Source organism: Piliocolobus tephrosceles, chromosome 7, assembly GCF_002776525.5.
Source record: "Piliocolobus tephrosceles isolate RC106 chromosome 7, ASM277652v3, whole genome shotgun sequence".
In the NCBI taxonomy this organism is placed as follows: domain Eukaryota; kingdom Metazoa; phylum Chordata; class Mammalia; order Primates; family Cercopithecidae; genus Piliocolobus; species Piliocolobus tephrosceles.
In genome coordinates this window covers 81548488-81567275 of record NC_045440.1, presented here as the reverse complement: position 1 = coordinate 81567275, position 18788 = coordinate 81548488, and the positions used below count along the sequence as shown (strand labels likewise).

The 18788-nt window shown below is 41.6% G+C and overlaps 1 protein-coding gene across 2 annotated transcripts in view; it reads left to right on the top strand.

The window, feature by feature from the left end:
• Positions 1-15587, top strand: part of ZNF704 (zinc finger protein 704) — a 248598-nt gene extending 233011 nt beyond the window's left edge. The window contains exons 8-10 of one of the 2 annotated variants that reach the window (XR_003309605.1): positions 902-999; positions 2567-3515; positions 5760-6490. Coding sequence is in view for 1 of the 2 variants with exons in the window: in XM_026455058.1 (XP_026310843.1) it covers positions 902-999; positions 2567-2678 (210 nt within the window). In the remaining variant the exon portion in view is untranslated. Of the gene's footprint in view, positions 1-901; positions 1000-2566 lie in introns of both variants that reach the window. The other variant, XM_026455058.1, reaches the window with a different exon arrangement.
• The last annotated feature ends 3201 nt before the right edge of the window (positions 15588-18788 follow it).

Here is an 18788-nt window from a genome sequence, read left to right as displayed (position 1 = left end):
TCAGGCTCTCTGCCTCTTGCCTTTATTCCTTCCTGTTTGGACCTGAGAGTCTGCTGAGGGGGTGTTTTATACAAGAATCCATGTATTTAGTGGCTGTGATTGATCCACTAGAGCCAACAGAAGGCCTAGACCTGCATTGTGTCATTGTCGGTTACTAGCTACATAATCTTAAATAAATCTCTTAACCTCTCTAGGTATGTTTCATCTTCTAAAAAGGGAATGGTGAGCCTTGCCCTACTTGACAGGGTTCGTGAGGATTAAAAGAAATAGACAGGAATGTACTTTAAGGTTTAAAATATTATTCAAGTGAAAATATGGTATTATGAGCCACTTGAAATGCATAGATACGAAGTAAAAAATGTTTGAGATATTGGCTATTGGTTGGTCTTCTCTGTTTGGGAATGCATTTTAATTCTGCCATAAGCAGCCCTCCTCCATTTTAATGTGTCGTCTCTGTGAGGAAAGCATCTCTGCTTCTTTTTTTCTTTTTCTTTTTTTTTTTTTTTTTTTTTTGAGACAGGATCTCACTCTGTCACCCAGGCTAGAGTGCAGTGGTGCGATCTCAGCTCACTGCAACCTCCGCCCCGGGGTTCAAACAATTCTCCTGCCTCAGCCTCCCAAGTAGCTGGGACTATAGGCACACACCCCCAAGCTTGGCTAATTTTTGTACTTTTTGGTAGAGACAGTGTTTCACCATGTTGGCCAGGCTGATTGAACTCCTGACCACAAGTGCTCCACCCACCTCGACCTCCCAAAGTTCTGGGATTACAGGTGTGAGCCACTGTGCCTGGCCTCATCTCTGCTTCTAATGGTCAAGGACCAGTGTCCACACAGCAAAGGCTAACTAACTGCATGGGTGGAGAACCTGTCCCATCAACTTTGTTTTCCATGTATTCACCAGGTGTCACCCACACATCATCATCCAGTGGGCACAGGAGAGCAGAGACAGCATGCGCACACGGTCCTGTCCTCCCCACCCAGAGGCACAGTCAGCCTAAGGTACGACAGCTTAAAACTCCGCATACTTCACCACAAGGGAATTAACTGTAAAACAGAACAGCAGAGAAAACCCTGAGAGATGATCGTCTATAAAATTTCTCCACAATTGACAAAACTCACTTTCTTTTTTTCCTGTGGTTTTTCCCATCCATTACCTATTAATGAAGATTTATTGTTTTAGGGGGTAATAATTTACAGTAAGGTTTTGGGGTTTGGTTGTTTTGTTTTGTTTTGTTTTTACAGAATAGGTAATGGTGATTATTGGGTCTATTTAGAGCCATGTTGTATTAATCTCTATATTAAATGAACTATAAGATACAATTTTTAATGCAGATCAAGAACAATCTCCCCAGAAGTTCCTTAACCAAAATACAGTAGTCCCCTTTTATCCACAGTTTTACTTTCTGTGGTTTCAGTTACCCAAAGTCAATTGTGGTCCAAAAATGCTTAATGGAGAATTCCAGAAATAAATGATTCCTAAGTTTTAAATTGCAAACCATTCTGAGTCATGTAATGAAATTTCGTGCCATCCAGCTCCGTCCTGCCTGGGATGAATGTTATCCCTTTGTTCAGTGTATCCACACTGTCTACACTACTCTCCCATTAGATTGACTGTTACAAACTGTGCTTGTGTTCAAGTAACCCTTCTTTTACTTAATGATGGACCCAAAGTGCAAGAGTGGTGAGGCTTTAATTCAGATATGCCAAAGACAAGCCATAAAGTGCTTCCTTTAAGTGAAAAGGTGAAAGTTTTCAACTTGACAAAGAAAGAAAAAAATTGTTATACTGAGGTTGCAAAAATCGACAGTAAGAATGAATCTTCAATCCATGAAACTGTAAAGAAAGAAAAAGAAATTCATGCACAGTATATATATAGGGTTTGTACTATCTGCAGTTTCAGGCATCCACTGGGGGTCTTGGAACATATTCCCCACCCTTAGCAGGGACTGCTGTACTAGAAATTGAGAATGGAGGGAGCATTTGAAAGTACCTATTTAAAAACTTGAAAGAGCAATGTTGCTCTCTACTGGCATTTCTTGTGTTTACTTATTTAATTCAGTTTTATGAAGATGCCCAAATGGACATGTCCACGAGTAGACAAATAGAAGCCTAAGGGATATAGTAGCAAATTTTTACAGTTGAGTGGCTGTGAAAACAACCAGCACATATTAGAGTCTGAACCTAGAGAGAAGTTGCCCTGTCTCCCAGGCTGGAGTGCAATGGCGCGATCTTGACCCACTGCAACCTCCACCTCCCGGGTTCAAGTGATTCTCCTGCCTCAGCCTCCTGAGTAGCTGGGATACAGGTGCCTGCCATGATGCCTGGCTAATTTTTGTATGTTTTTAGTAGAGACAGAGTTTCACCATGTTGAGCAGGCTGGTCTCAAACTGCTGACTGCTGGTGATCTGCCCACCTCTGCCTCCCAAAGTGCTGGGATTACAGGCATGAGCCACCATGGCCAGCCTTTTTTTTTTTTCCCCCTCACTCTTTCAAGGGATTTTGAGCTCTCCATAGAATGCCCATGGAATTCCTCCCACTAAACTAACCTTCCTCGTCTATCTTACAGGAAGCCCAGGGGAGAGGGCAAAAAGTGTCGGAAGGTGTATGGGATGGAGAACCGAGACATGTGGTGTACCGCCTGCCGCTGGAAGAAAGCCTGCCAGAGGTTCCTCGACTGAGAGACCCCCAGGCAGAGGGGCTCGGGGCCCTGAGCCGCTCCTGCCCTGGCCTCCCACTGCAGGTGTTGGAAAGAGCTTTTCCTCCTGAATAAAACACAGCTGAAGCTGGGAAAAGCCTTTTCAGGAACCTTGGAGGAATAACAGCAAAAACACAGAAAAATTGTTTAAGTCACCACCTATGACAAAAGAAAGTTGCTCTTACTGAGAACCCAGCCTAGAACAGCTATAGCTAGCTTTTTTCCTTCGAAAGAAAAGTCAGCTTTTTTGCTGTATGTCTAGATTTAAAACTGTGGACTTCTGTAGCAATTGAACCAACAAAGCCCATTTTACCTAGAAAGGAGGCATATTTTGATAAGCTTTCTGAATTATGCCATTTCCAAGATTTTTTGACACTTAAAAAACAAGCTACAGGTTATTCAGTAGCATTTGTACAAAGAACAATACCTGCTTTTGTTGTGAATAATCTTTTCCCTATTTTCCATTTGACTTCTTGGAGCAGTATATGTCAGGATGTGTTGCAAGAAAGCGCAGCACTCTGGACATCTTTTCTATGTCTTTTTGTTTGTTTTGTTTTTAAGAATGACCCCAAACTGAACCATGGTAGAGCTATTAGCTTGTAGGGCCCCCAGATGGCATAAACTCGAGAAGCGATTGTCCACGGAAATCACCAGCAGACTTCAGCCCCACGCTGAGTTCGGGAAGTCCAGCTGTCACTGTTGGGAAACATCTAGGAGTCTTCCTTGGATCCATAAGAAGCTCTTCCCCTGAGGCAGCACAGCTAATTTTACTCTCTACCTGCCACAACTCAGTCAAGAACTGGCACCTGTAGCCATCTGGGTAAGCCTCGATGCTTCTTTCAGGGATGTGACACAAATGGCAACTCAGAGCTATTTGTTACTGCTTGTCTGTCAAGATTGTAGCCAGGTTAATGGGTCATTTTCCTTCTCTCCAAGCTCCACCACTGACTGATTTCGGAAGAGGTAGAGAACTTCAAACTGTCCCAGCAGGTTTGCTTTAGACAGCAGAGCACAGCTCACTTGGCCCCACCTGTTCAGAAAGTCATATTAGGTCGACAAACCACTTCCATTCTGAGTGCACTTTTATAGGTTTTATGCTTTAGCATGTCTGGGAGCTGAGTTAATGAACAATATAAACATGTGAGTAAATGGAAGGTTGTCAAACCTTAATTTTTTCTTATAAAAATATTGGAGCTATTCATTTAAGAATTCGCTCAAAAGGGAACATACAGAACATCAAATGGAAAATGCATGTAGGTATAGGAATTTCTCAATTTGGTAGGGCCAGGGCTTGCACTGTGTTCCATTTATTGGACTTCGTAACTTGCTTGTTTGCTTGTTTGGAGGATAGTGGTGTGGGGAGAGGGGAGTCGTCAAGCCCTATAAATAAGCTCATTCTCTATCTACCCTACTCTCAATTGCCCTGCTAAAGAGTTATTTCTCCTATACCTATGCAAAGTAGGAAGAGCACCTTATAGGAGGCACTGTATAGGGACAGGGGACATGGGATCAGCCATAGGAATGTTAAATGAAATTGCACAGAGGAAAGTTTAATATATGTCTAGAGATTGTACATACACTTTTTTAAGCGTAGAGAGAAGTCATCTAGTAATGACAAATATTCTTTTTATATACAAGCAAAAGAAAGTATAAGGAGGTTCTACAGCGCAACATCCACGATCTGTGCATTCACATATTATGGGACTTTTATTTCTTAAACTTTCATATAAATTTTTAAAAATTATTCCTTGGAAGAGATCCTGGTTTTTTCTTCATTTATTTGTTTCTTTAAAAACGTTTATTTTAGGAGAAGAGAAAAAGAGCTTCATCTAATTTTGCATCTTGATTACCAATCAGTACTAGTCACAGCACCAGCAATACTGTATGTTTTAGACTTACAAGGTCAGCCAGGAAATGGCATTTTTAAAAATGCAGAAATGTGTTTGTTTCTTCTACTCTAGCATGTCCTTTCTCCTCCTGGTGTCCTGTCACCCCCCATGCAGCACCACTGATGTGAGATGATGCTCTGGCTGGTCCAGGAAACCCTGAGCCATGGGCAGATTACTCAATGGCCTTGGGAGGCCAGAGCTGGTCACCTGTTTAAGCAAGTTCACCATGTATTTAAATGATAGGGTACAGTCCTGGACTAGAGGTTTTTCTCTTCAGCAAAGCTCTCTAGCCCTTGATCGTTGGACTGTTACTAATAGAAAAAGATTCAAGTCGTGAAGTATAAAATCCATCCCCCATCCCAGAACTTTGAAACACAAGGAGGGAGAGATCTTTGCTATGGAGCAGTCCTGGAGCAAAGCCCGTGGCTTTCACCCCCAGATATATACCCCATGAGTAGTGCTAAGCTCCAGCTTAGCTGAGCCAAGCTCAGTCCTTACCTGGTGTGCAGCCAGTGCACAGGTGTAAGCAGAACTATAGAGCTGAATGTAGCTTCCCTGGGATCTCTTCTCCTTTCTAAAGTGTTTTTCACACAGTTCTGTGCCTCCTGCCCAAGCTGGGGCTCCTTTCTGCCTGATAGCCCAGGGCTCTGTGTCGTTTCTTTTCTGGCTTCAGGTGCAGACAGACCCTCAGTACCTTCCTAGACACAGACACATATTCCCTGGACCAATGCATGGAATAACTAGTAGACCACAGGTGGCTGGTCTTGAAGAAAAGGGATTATACTCCTTACAGGCCACCCTGAAAGCTATGAATTCCAATATACACCGCTGATCGTGCAAGTTAGGTTTTTTTTTTTTTTTTAATGTAGCTTTATTTTGTTATGTTTTGGAACTAAATGAAGTGCCAAATTAGCCAGACATTCGTTGGATGCCATCGCTGTGGAACCAAGTTCTCTGTATGTGTTCGTTTGACTGGGAGGAGGGGGAGGGCTGGGCAGACTGCTCCCACAGCAGGCTGGCGGTGGAACTGGAGCCCTGGCCACCGCAGGGAGCTCAGGGGAGGCCTGTCTGTGCAAAAGACATGCAAAACAATGGATTCTGGTCCCGAAATATTTCTAAATAAGGCATAATGTAGCCTTTTGATTTTTTTTCTCCTTTGACACCCCAACCTTCAGAAAAGTTTTCGCATCTCTCTCCAAAGAAGTCATTTCATAGTGACTGACAGGACATTCTCCAGACAGTGACAAAACAGAGTGGCCAGCAGGCAGTGGTGTTAAGCCTTGGGCCTTCCCAGAAGATGTGTGCTGCATTGGTGGGAGTCAGTGTGACAACCTGGAGAAAACACACAGGTAGCAAGGGAGTCGGTGGGGAGGTAAAAGAGGTCTGTGGACACCTGGCTCTTGCTCATCTTCTTGGTGCTGATCAGCTAGTGGTCACCATCCCTTAGCACCTCCCAGGGAGCTGCCGTTGTCTCCTCTGGGAGCAGCTGCCTGAGGCAAGGAGAGAATGACCTGAAGGGAAGTACCTCCGGCCAAGGGTGCAGGGCTGCTGTGCCCAGCCGGAGCGGGCCATCTCTAGCAGATACGGACTTCTCTCCACCACACTAGCTGAAAAGTTTTCTCCCTTGGTTGGCAAAAGCCAGTGTCAGGAAAAAAGTCGTGGGTTTCTGACCAAGAATGTGTGCGCTTAGCTGCAAAGTGCCCAGCGGCAGCTCCAGGCACCAACAAGGTGCCCTTTTGTTAGACAATTCCTGCCTGAACATAATCATATTGCAGATGAAAATTTTCGGTAGAGAATGACACAATTCTTGACCTTTCTAAAAACTTTTCAGAGAGATAGCCACATGTCTATATGTTGCAAAAGATTTTTAAAACTGAAATGTCCTCCATTAAATCTCAAGATCACTGGAGTTTTAAGTCTGCTGTTTCTGGTGTCACACTAAGCCACACTTTTGAAAGCAGCCCTGAATTAGCGGGCACTGCTGAATCCATGTTCCCCCTTCATCAGACTCGCATTCACTTGCAAAGGTTCAGAGAAAAGTGGCCAGAGTTGTACATATAAGAGAGAATACCTTGAGAATAGTAGCAAAATACTGTAAATAATATTCATTTCCTCAGGGAAAAATAAAGGGCATGCAAACATAGGTCTGGAGACTCCTAAAACTAGGAAGAATTTTGTTGTCACTAAAGTCTTTTCTACTCAGAACAATTTTTTTCTTCAAATGAACATGGTATCATTTCAAGACAAATTTCCGTGAACTGGGCAGTACGGACATTTGTGAGGCATGGGGGAGTGCCCTGGGAAAACGGTTCGTAGCTGACCCGTAGCCTAAGGCTAATATTTGGACCACAGGCGCAATGCCTGGGGGTGGGGGCGGGGTGGGGGATATTCCTAGACTCATGTAAGGCTTTTTCTGAATGTAATTGTGAATACAAAGCCTTTCTGGTTCTTTTTATCATTACCCAATGGATGACTGTTTATTAGCTATCAGCAGAATTCTGTAGGTGAAAAAGCAAGCCGTAAACGATGTACATTTTGCTTTAATAGCATGTTAGCAAACAAACTTCCATGGACTTTTGTGGACAAGGTGCTGATTTTTCTCATGACCCTGTAGAATTGCTATCGACCACATCTTCTGTAGCACTGACCTGTGTGAACTCGGGGAAGAATTTGTGCATACAAATGAGTGGAAACAGAGCAGGATTCATGAATATGAATGAGAATGTGGATCATTCTGGAGAATGCCCCGGGCACACGGGTCAACTGGAAATTTCATTTCTCTAAGAAAGTAGCCCTACCAGCGGCACGGACTGTCCCTGTTCCTCGTACCTGTGAGGATTCCTCCATATCGGAACTGTTTCTTGTGTCTTTTTTGCATTGTAACTAGCCAAACCTGAAGTCAGTAAATAAAATGAGATTAGCACTTTTTTTAGGTACCAGTTGTATCACTGAGTAATGCACACCAATAGAGCAAGAAACTATAAAATGTATTTAAGACCAGCTGGTTTGCTTATTATGATTGACTTTGAAAAAGCCCATATCCAATGATACACATGCTTTAAAAGGTATATCTGTCATAGGATCAGGAACCAAAATGGGAATTTTACTTTTGGTCCTGTTTTGTAAATAGTTTCTTTTTCTGAAGACAATCTCATGTTTTATAACTTTTGTTGTGGGTCTGAGAATCATAATGGTAATATGTTGTGGCAAAATGTAATCTTTAAATACAAAAACAATTATAACTTAATTTTGCAAATAAAACAAGAAATATACTGGTTAGGCTTCTACAGTTCTAAGAGACATGACACTTTGGTAATAAGCGTCAGTACTCTACTTCTCAAGTTAACTGGAAATATTTTACAAGATGCAGTGTTTTGTAATCACAAAGAACACAGACATTTTGCGAGAAATGACCTTGGTTTTATACATTGTAGCTTATTTTTTAAATATATAGTATTTTACCAGACAGGAAGTGTTAATATTATAAGTAATTCCGGCTCACCAAACAAAGGGCTATGTCTCTTTTAAGCAAATGTTTTGATGCATATCTTTTAAATTAACCCTCTGCAGCAAGGGTAGAAATACAGATCAGATGGAATGGGTATTATAAGAGAATCAAGATAGCAACAGCTACTCCTTTTATCATTAACGGTGTGTTTTCAAAGTATGGAAAGAGATGCCAGAAGAGTCATTTTATATATTTTAAATCTAAAAAATGTTAACAGATATACTTATAGGCCATGGGAGAAATATTCTTATAAATTTTTTAGTGTAAAATGATAAATTCTCTGTCACAAAGACAAGTTTACCACTTGACCTACCAGAGCCACAGATACTTGCATTTAACCACCAAGTATCATTTGGTGGAAATTCCTAAAATCATATTAGATAGGTCTGAAGATAGAATTCTTAGGTGATCAGTAGTGTTTAAAATAATTTTGTCCTCAGCACTAAGTATATAACTGTAATTTCCACATAAGAACAAGTGCTTCCAAAATATAGTGGAGGGAAAAAAGAAAAAAGAAAATTAAAAAAAAAAAAAAAACGAAAAAGAACAAGTGCTTGATTTTTCACTGTGAAGAACTAGCAGGCACACGAGGTTGTGATCAGAAAGTGACTGCGTTCCCAAGAACCAGGAAACAGAGGGGAGTTGTGAAGAGTTTATTAAAACTGCACAAATAATTTAGAGCTTTGCCAAAACCATTTCATAATGCTGTACAGTTTTTTCAAGCCCACTCACTGTTAAAACAAGAAAGCATCTTTTCTTTCTAAGATTTTAGTAATCGAGAAGCTAGCCTAATTAGCCAAGTATGCAGATAACATCAAAAGCAAAGCTGAGATAGAACAGCCGTACACCCGTTGGGCAGCTCTTATGAGGTGGTCAGAAGGTCACTTGGACCTTGGTTTCAAATAGGCTTTAGAATCTGCACACTTGAGGACTAGAAATGCACAGAGTTAGGGAAAGCCATGTACAGCCTTGGCTCCTGGTCTTTAAGATGAGGCGTCCCGCAAATCTCTGTTTTCACTCCTTGGAATGTCTCCGTTATTAGCGTTAAAGTCCCCAAGAAGTTTTTATTGCTGTGTGGTTTTGAACCAAATGAGTCTCATTTCCAAAAGATTCCTAATTCTATATAGGAGAGGTTGCAAATGTCAGTGCCTCAGAAGGACCAGGCAAGTTCTGTAAATGAGTGATGTGGATCAGGCAAAGAGGAACACAAGAATGGTGAAGACCAGGTTGAACTGGAGAACACATGCCCTCTTTGAAGGGGCGCCCACACTCAGCTCTAGACAATCAGAACCACGCAGAAATCAGGCCCAGGGCTGCTAGACCTTCTGACTTGGAAATAGGATATTACCTGACACGTAAGTGTTGACAACTAACTCAAACTCTTGGCCAACACTATGCAGACCAAAGAGAAGCTGTACACAGGCAGGTGCAGCCTGCAGCCCCCAGTTTCAACTGTTAGGAAAAGTGGATTTCACATTCCACAGTTGTCAGGTCGGGTTCATCCATCAGCCCCACAAACTCGCATGTCGGCACTATCTGGGCCACTAAAATAAAAGAGGGGAAAGAGATCGTTTCTCCCTGGATATCATTCTCATGGCAGACTTGAATAGAGATACGCTGAGTTACCCAGCTCTCTCACTCTGCCTCCTTTTGGCATGCCCAGGCCGTGCCCCACAAAGCATTGAATCACTGTACCTATTTTCTTACTGTTTTCTACCGTGGCCACTGTGATGAGGGGCTGGCAAAGAGCAGCCTCGTGCCTTCCGAGAAGGTGGCCAGGAGCCTCTGAAGCCTGCAGCGAGCACACATTGCCTCCTTGTGCCAAAGCCCTTTGCCAGCCTCCCCACACTTCTTCCCTCTCCATCCTGCCTCATGAGTCTTCGTTCCCGTGTCAAATTACCACTGCTTCACCTGTGATACAGCAGAAGCCTTGCTTCAGAACTGGTAGGCATTTAGGTTATTTCGGAGTGTCCACTAACCTCAAAAGGAGGTTTTTCCCACATACGAAACTCTAGCATCTTTGAGGGCAAAAGCAAAATGGGAATAAATGTGTCATGAAAAAAATGAGAAGTTGCTTCCTTCATTTAGATGGACTAAGTTATTTTAAACTGTATCTTACATTGGAGTCCTGATGGTATTGGGATAATCACTGACCCTTTCACGTATGTAATAAAATCCGTCTCGTTCACACACACTATTCCATTTGATCTCTGTAAGAACCCAGCGTAGAATAGGAATATTTAAAATCAGCATACCCACCTCCAAGGCCAACCCAGAGTAGTCTTGAACCTGAGTCAGCCTCAGTACTGCTTGCAAGGAAGAGGGAAAGGGCTCATTAAAGGCCTGGCTCAGACCTTAGTCTTCCAGACTGATTAGGGACGTAAGAAGACCCAGGGACCCACCGTGTTCTCAAACCATCTTTTCAGTCCAGGCCTTTCAGCATAGATGTAAAGAGCCCACCCGTTACTCAGTCATGTTGCCAAGTGCAAACTGATTTATCACCAGATGAATCCCTTTACTATAGCGGATCTCTAATCCCTAAATTTCAGCCAATTTGGTAGTTAATTATAGGAGCTTATTAGCTAAATGTATGTTCTGAGTAAAAGTTTTGACTCCTTGGGGAAAATTTATTTTGCTGCTAGCATACAACATTTGCTATGTATATAAACTTAAGTCAATGCCAGAAATTTTAAAACCAGCTCAAATTTATAATCCGTAATGATCAAATCAAAACATACTGTAAACTCAGAGTTGGAAACGCCTGGTAATATGGTTAAGTCATGTTTAAATATGAATGCAATTTAAATGACATTGGCAGTGCCTGAGATTTCTTTCATTGTGAATGATTAAAAAGCAGTCCAAAATATGAATGGATTTCATCTTACCTTTCTCCCATTAATTTACCAGGTGTAATATCTTGAGTTTGGAGTAAAGTCATTCACAGGCAATTGAGTCATGGAGCTAGAAGGAGCCTCAAAAAAAAAACATTTTGGCCAGACTCCTACATCATGAACAGGGTTCTTGATGAATGATACTTATTATTATGTTTCTAAAGTAATACAGTGTTGGAGAAGGGAGCAGTTTAGTGCTTTCCTCTTCTGATGGAAAAGAATCATAGTTAGCACCATTGCCATGACAATAACAGGATGTAGAAAGACCCATGAAGAAAGAAAGAAAGAGAAAGCTATAGTTCCAAAAGCAAGTAACCATAGATTTTGAAAGAAGGTGGAGATGGTGATTAAACTGTAGTCCTTGTTTTTTTAAAATGTTCTTTCATGTTAGGCACCATCCACATAGTTATTAACTACCAACTTCCAAAGAGAAGATCCCTTGATTTATTTATATCATGAAAATATTAAAAATTAATTCTCAAGTCTAATTAACTGTTACATTATCTTGCTAGGGCCATTTCCCTAAATTTTTAATTCAGAAAATTAACCAGAGTTGGCCAGATGCAGTGGTTCACGCCTATAATCCCAGCACTTTGGGAGGCCAGGGTGGATGGATCACTTGAGGTCGGAGTTCGAGACCAGCCTGGCCAACAGAGGAAGGAAGAAAGAGTGAAAACAAAAGAAGAGTGAAACCCTGTCTTTACTAAAAATACAAAAATTAGTTGGGCGTGGTGGTGCACACCTGTAATTCCAGCTACTTGGGAGGCTGAGGCAGGGGAATCCCTTGAACCTGGGAGGTAGAGGTTGCAGTGAGCCGAGATTGCACCGCCGCACCTGGCGGATGAAGTGAGACTACCATTAAAGAAGGAAATTTCCTTTAAACAAACAGAAAAAAACAAAGGTGCTCATCTATTTCTTCTCAATTCTCTCTACATCCTTGACTTAAAAGGAAAACCAGCACTCTAGAGAAGAAACTGAGCTTTAAAAGAGAACAGTCCCCATTCCAGCTACCAGTCTTGCTTTCCCCCATCTTGGCGAGCCCCAATGAATTTGCTGTGGAAAGATCACCCACCCCTTTGCCCTCATTTCCCTGAGCTGGAGGCCAGGCTGTTGGTAACGTTTTTTCAATTCTGAAGTCCCTGATGGGACATTCTTGTTTCCGTGATACTGCTTTCTCTCTCTTAAATTAAGGTGCAAGGGGATAAATATTACTGTGACTGGGATGTAAGGCTCAGTCAGTGTGGCTATCCCCTTCCTTCGGGGAAAATATTCCATCTGTCTGAACGGTTTTAGGTGATCATGAGGAGAGCAGCTTAGCAGCCAGCCAGCTACGCTCATCACAAAAGATTTGTTCAGACTCACTGTAAAGAATGACAAGGCAGATAGCTAATCCTTCCACTGTGCCTCAAAGCCTGCTGTGCAAGTCAGCAACCCGACTGGTCCTTTCCACATGTGAGGCTAATAGAGTGTGATCAGAACCAGGAATGTGAGCTGGGTTCCACCTTAGGAGGGGACAGTGAGGGCAGAGCAAGAGGGCTCCATGTTTAATTACTCCAGGCTCTGACTTCTGCCCACAATTACAGAGCATGAAAGCAGAATTGGCCTTTAGTATGTGAAAAGGAAGTGGCTCCTGCAGGGTGTAATTGTTTTAATTTCGTATTTATGGAAAGAGAAGAGGACTCCAGTCCACTCATGTTGTTAAGCACTTGCCCCTCACTCCACTGGAGCCCCCTTCCTATGCTTTGGGCACAGATGGCTGGGACCGAGAGGAAAGAGGAAGAGCAGCTGCCGGAGTGAGAATGTACCCCTCAGGGATCTACAGTGGAGTTTAACGATAAACTACCCATACTCTCCCAAAAAAGGTTGAGGGGCAATGCATAACTTTGCAGATTACAACCCTTGTTTTACTTTTTAAACCTTTTTTCCATACTCTTCTTATTGGAAATCAATGGCTGTGATGTGACCAACACCTGTGATGATAGCAAAGCCCCTCCTTTCACTGTCTGCCAACTTCGGGGAACCTCCTTGGTCATTGGTAGAAAGCTTTAGAAAAGACTTAGCTTTTTAGGGAAGAACTAAAAAATCTCCAAAACATACTAGTCCCGTGACTTCGATAACTGAAAATGTCCTGGGTGTAAATTAACCCAGGAATGTGGATCATACATGTTTAAAAGAAAAAAAAAAAAAAAAAATCCCTGAATCAGTATTTTCCTACAACACACCCTAAAATTCCTATTTTTGTAATTAATGGTTGGACAGTGATCAGCCATTTAAACATAGGCTCTCTGGAATAACCAGACACTAGAATAGTTTCGAAGTGTTTTGTGTATCAAAATCCTATATGCTTAGAAGAAGAACTCAGGATAAGAAAAAATCGCTAGGTCCCAAAGGGTTCATGACTATCATCAGATGCAACTGCGAGTGACCTACGGTCATTTTATCAAATGAGAAGACTGGAGAGAGAACAACAGTAATCACAAAACCTCTGTTGCCCTTAGTCCATAATGTTTAAGGAAACTTTTAAAAATGAAGCCATCTTCTGAATTGTTTTCTACACCAAATCTAAAATATTAAAATGAAATTATTAAATATTTAAAACGGGGTATTTAGTGGAAATGCAATCAGTAGAAAGCATTGCTTTTTAGTGCCTGCTAAACAAGGAGAAAGAATGAAGAGAAAACAGCAGTCCTTCCTGTGTGACACTCGTGTGAAAATGACTGGCATTCACATGTCATTGAGTGCTAACTCAAAAGCTAGGTGGCAATGCTGTCCAATGTTTAGAGATCTTTTGAAATATAATCTTACCACCATTCAGAGGTAAGTACTTGCTTAACAAAAGTCTTTAATATTAGTGAATGAATGTATAAAATTATAAACTATGCATTTTCAAAGAGTAGCATGTATTTTGTATGGAATCCAAGTAGATTTTTGCATAGCTACCTACCACAATTGCAAATTATTCAAAATAAACTTGGATACATATCCTTATGGGGATATGGGAAGCCCATCTATATTCTCCTACTTGATGTTTTTAAAGATTGAAACTTTACTCTGAAACATCAGGCTCTAAAAAATTCCATCATTAACATGAATAAATGGGAAATGGTTTATTTTTTACTCCTTAAGCATAAATGGGAAATGTTGGCTGTTAGAATATGTGCCCAGTTCTTTAAAGGTTCTAGTAACACTGGATTAACAAGCAAACGAAACTGCATGAAGTGAACGAATATTTCATTGGATAAAAATGGCATAGGTTTTATCTGTTGGGTGTAATGCTCAATCCCAGAAAAAAAAATATTCTTCAAAGGGTTTCGGTTGTAGTTTTCAAGAACAAAATATGAAAATATTGTCCAGCAAGGCAAATCATTGATCTTTTTTCAAAATTACTTATATTTTGGAAAGTCTATATAGAATATACACAAATTTCTTCTGCCCTTTCGTTGATTTCATATTTTCATGAAACCTCTTCCCCTAATAATTTGCCTTCTGTCTTTAATCAGTGCTTTACTACATTACTCAGCATGAAAAAGTATCTTTTCCTTCATCTGGCAATGTGGAAATAACTCCATTTCTCTGCCATTCTGGTTATCTTCAGTGTCCATTGAGAAAGTTTCTCAGCTGTTTGTAAAATACGGGGGCGGGGGGAAAACACACACACACATTTCTAAACCTGGTACTTAAGGTTATACTGGATTGTTTGCTACCTAATTAGAAGTTATTGGGGGAGGGGCAATGTGTCTTTTTATATGATTTTTAGCCAAATCCAGATGTTCTGATACACATTTCTGAATACCTATCTGACTGTAAATACAGCCTGTGGAGGTTCAGGTTGATGAACCTTTTACCTGACTGTTCCTCAGCCATGCTCCTTGCCAGCTTCTGGCACATTGTACATAGATTTGTTGAATGTTTAAATCATTTGTTTTTCTAAATGCTATTCTCTAAAACAATTTTTTGAATTTCTGTTGCTTTCCATTGTTTTGGACTTTGTGTGTTTGTTTAAAAAAAAGTTTCCTAAATATTTAACACCAGGAAAAATATTTTTAAATAAGCTGGTGCTAATTGAAACAGAAGGAAATTTTCAGATTGAAGATGTACAATGTTAAATGTTCACACCAGTTAAACTGCACTTTCCCAAGGGGACAGCTGGCATCTACTTGAAATGGGCATCAAGAGACCACCAAATGTTTACAGTTTCTGTGGCCCATTTAAGTGTAAAATGCAGAAGTGGCTCTGTCCTCCCAGGGTTGAGGATTTGCTACACTGGTCCTCTGGAAGCATTTAAGTAGAAGAAAAGGCTTATAGTAAGAATCACTTTAGTAATCGTCTTCTGGTCCTTGGACTTTTCTGTTCTGTAATGCTTGTAACAATGAATATGGTGTTGCCAATCTAGTCTGATATCATCGTTGACCTGTACTTACTTTGTGGATGGTTCTACCTGGGGTTGCACTGGCACAAACAGAGCCAGAACACTGGACTTTCAAAAGATCATTTTGACTTCTACAGTGTCTACACACATGAATTTAAATGCACTTGTAACTGGTTAATTACCATGAAGTAAGTCTAACTTCCACTTAATAAAAGTTTTTGTGTATCTGCTTCTATTTGGAAACTATTTATTTAATTAAGGATAACTAATGTATACCAAGAGAGGCTTGCTGGGGCTTGGGGTTTTACCTAGAGTTGTAAAAATAGTTCAAAACCAAGGAGATGTCTTCATTATCAAGGCCGTTTTTAGAAACATGTGGAAGGCATGAATCCTCATGTTCAGCCCTGCTAATGACAATTTCAACCCATTCCCTTAGCAATCCTTAGCAATGATTGTCCAGATATGTTAGCTGCTGACCTTGTGCTGCTGACTTTTGTTCCAAACAAGTAGACAACGTGGCAAACAGAGGGAAAATAACACTTATTTTGAAGCTAAGCCAGCCTGGAATTGTCATCTTCAGGCCTCAGGCTCTTGAAAGTGGGTTTCTGCAAAGCTGACTTTCAGTGCCCACGTTTGCCGTGGAGGAGGGATGGGCACAGCAGCCTCCACATACTGTGCTCAGACTGCAAGTGCGCCCCTCCCAAGCCCTCTGCTCCCAGGGTCCCAGAGGCTCTCCAGGTCTCAGTGACTGGGACACGGCAGAACCCTCAGGGGCAGGGCAGCAGAAAAAGATACTGAGAATCTGGGCCTTAGATGTTGTCCTGCAAAGTTGTGTGGAAAGCATAAATTTGCAAAACAAGTTTTTACTAAATCCTATACAAAGGGATGCTGCAGCAAACAGCTGAGGAGGTAATGAATTTTTTTAGTGTAAAAATGCAAGCTACCTTCCCCTCAAAAAATACCCTGCAAGAACTTACATTTCCTAAGGGTGAAGACCGTGTCCTGTGTGTTCTACCCACTTTGTGTCATACTCTACCAGGCATATAATAGATGATGAATACATTTTTTAATGAGTAGATGAACAAATTGTTCAGACAGCATTTCTTCAGGCTTCAGATGTGCTTTCTGCCTTCAACCTGCCATTGCTGGAACAAAGCAGAGGAAATAAGGAAACATTTTAAAGACTGGCATAGACATTTATTTGGAAAGCCACATTTTTAAAGTTTCTTTAGAATATGTACATTCTCAAAATGGCCAACTCCAAATGACTATATTGATTACATAATAATTAGCCAATACAGGACAAAGCGTGCAATCACATGGTTACTGTTTTATGTAGAAATGCCTTGCACATAGCAATTCAATAAATAAGTGAGCAAAAATGAATGCTTCTAAAGGAAATAAATTACAACATAGGTCTGTGCTCTTACAAGCAAGCAGAGTAAATGGAATGAGACTATTAGGATCTGTGTCAGTAACACAGGAGAGAGAATCCAGGCTGGCATTAAGGCATAATAGACACTATTTTAGGAGAAGGATCTGGGTATTATAGTCATCGTTTATTTGTTTGTATCTGTGTAATATATGCACACAGTTACAAAAAAAATCAGGGTAGTAAAAAGCTTACAGTGAAAGCAGGCCCCTGCTGCTGTCCCTTTTCACCCCTTCATTATGCTCCCAGAAGCAGCCACGTTTGACTTCTTTAACTGTTTCTTCTGGGACTTGATTCCATTTTATCTTTTTATTTAATTATATGCAAGTATGCCTGACAAGCTCCAGCCAGCTCCAGCCAAGGCATCTGTGGTATCAAGAGCAAGAGGGACAGAGCGCAGCACGAGGCTGGAGAGTGTTGCACAGGGACTGGCAAAGTGCCTGGCACAGGGAAGTTCCCTGTGATACAAGGGGTGCCCCCTGCGCACGGTTGAGACCTAATGCTCTGAACAACACAGGCATCTCCCTGCACATTAGGACGCCGGCCTGTGGGCTAATCCATGAGTTTCTCACAAGTTTGCTGGTTGTGAATCAATTCTCCAAAGCACAGTAAGCCTGGGTAACCTGAAAACAATCAAATGTCCTCACCTCCAAATGAAACCTGCAAACTAGCCTCAGACCCCAAGCCAAAGCCTTCAGTCAGCCAGCTGGCTAGCAGGTCGCTCACAATCTCTTTTAATATCATCTGCACAGCAATTCCTAGTTTTTGATACATTCCTTCCTTTAGCTGATTTCACTGTAATGGCCAGATCATCCCAGAAAAACAATTCATGTCAGAGGTTGCAGAATAGCTCAGCTAAGGGAAAATTGCTCACTGTTCACCTTGTGGCTACAGCCAGAGGTTCTGGAAACCAGCTGCACCCATACATTTTATGTGCTTGGCTGCAAGTAATAATCCCACTCAAACTCGACCCAGCAAACACAAGTGGAGATTTACTGAAAGGACACGTGGTGTCTTCTGTGGGACCCCTGGTCAGATGATGTTGTCAGGCCACATAGAGGCCCGGAATCAGGAGTGAGAAAGGATTTGGGAAATGGGCAGCCACACTGCCCTTCCAGTCCCATCCTGTCATCCAGTCTCCAGGGGCAGCAGGATCAAGACTCCTCTCTTTTCTAGGGTCTCTTCCCTCCTCACCCTACATAGCTGCCTTTTCTGCTCTTCCAGCACGTGGTGGAAAATGACCAGCAGAGGCCTACATGACCTCCCAACACATGCAGTCAAGGGGGGACTAGAATTTTGGAGCACCAATTCCAAACTCGAGGGAATCTGATTGGCCTAACAAGGGAGAGCCATCTTCCCCTGCTCCAACCAACTGGGCTGGGGTGAGAGTGTACTGTTCGGGGCCACATGGAACTTTCTCCAATAATTATGTTTGCACCAACCTAATAATAAAGTGTGGGTGGAGGTGGGCAGATCACTTGAGCCCAAGAGTTTGAGACCAGCCTGGGCAACATGGGGAGACCCCATCTCTACAAAAGATAAAAATATTAGCCGGGCATGAGAGCACGTGTCTGTAGTCCCAGCTACTCAGGAGGCTGAGATGGGAGGATCACTTGAGCCAGGAAGATTGAGGCTGCAGTGAGCTGTTTGTGCCACTGCATTTCAGAATGGACAACAGAGCAAGAACTTGCCTCAAAAAAAAAAAAAAAAAATGTGAGGTTGGGAAGGAAATGATTGGTGGAAAAAATAATTTTACCATTTCTAGTACAGGATACAAAACCCATTTTTCTTGCTAATAAATATAGTCATGGGTTATTATACCCAGGTGGGATCTGAAAGATCATCTAATTTAACTCTTGGTTCACAGATGAGATTCATGACCATGAATATCATTTGACATTTTAGTATTGTTTAATGTCAGTTTGTTTTCATAAAGTTCCACTGTTTACTTGTTTTCTGAAAGATAAGGTTACTTATTATCTAGGCCATTGAAAACCACCTATG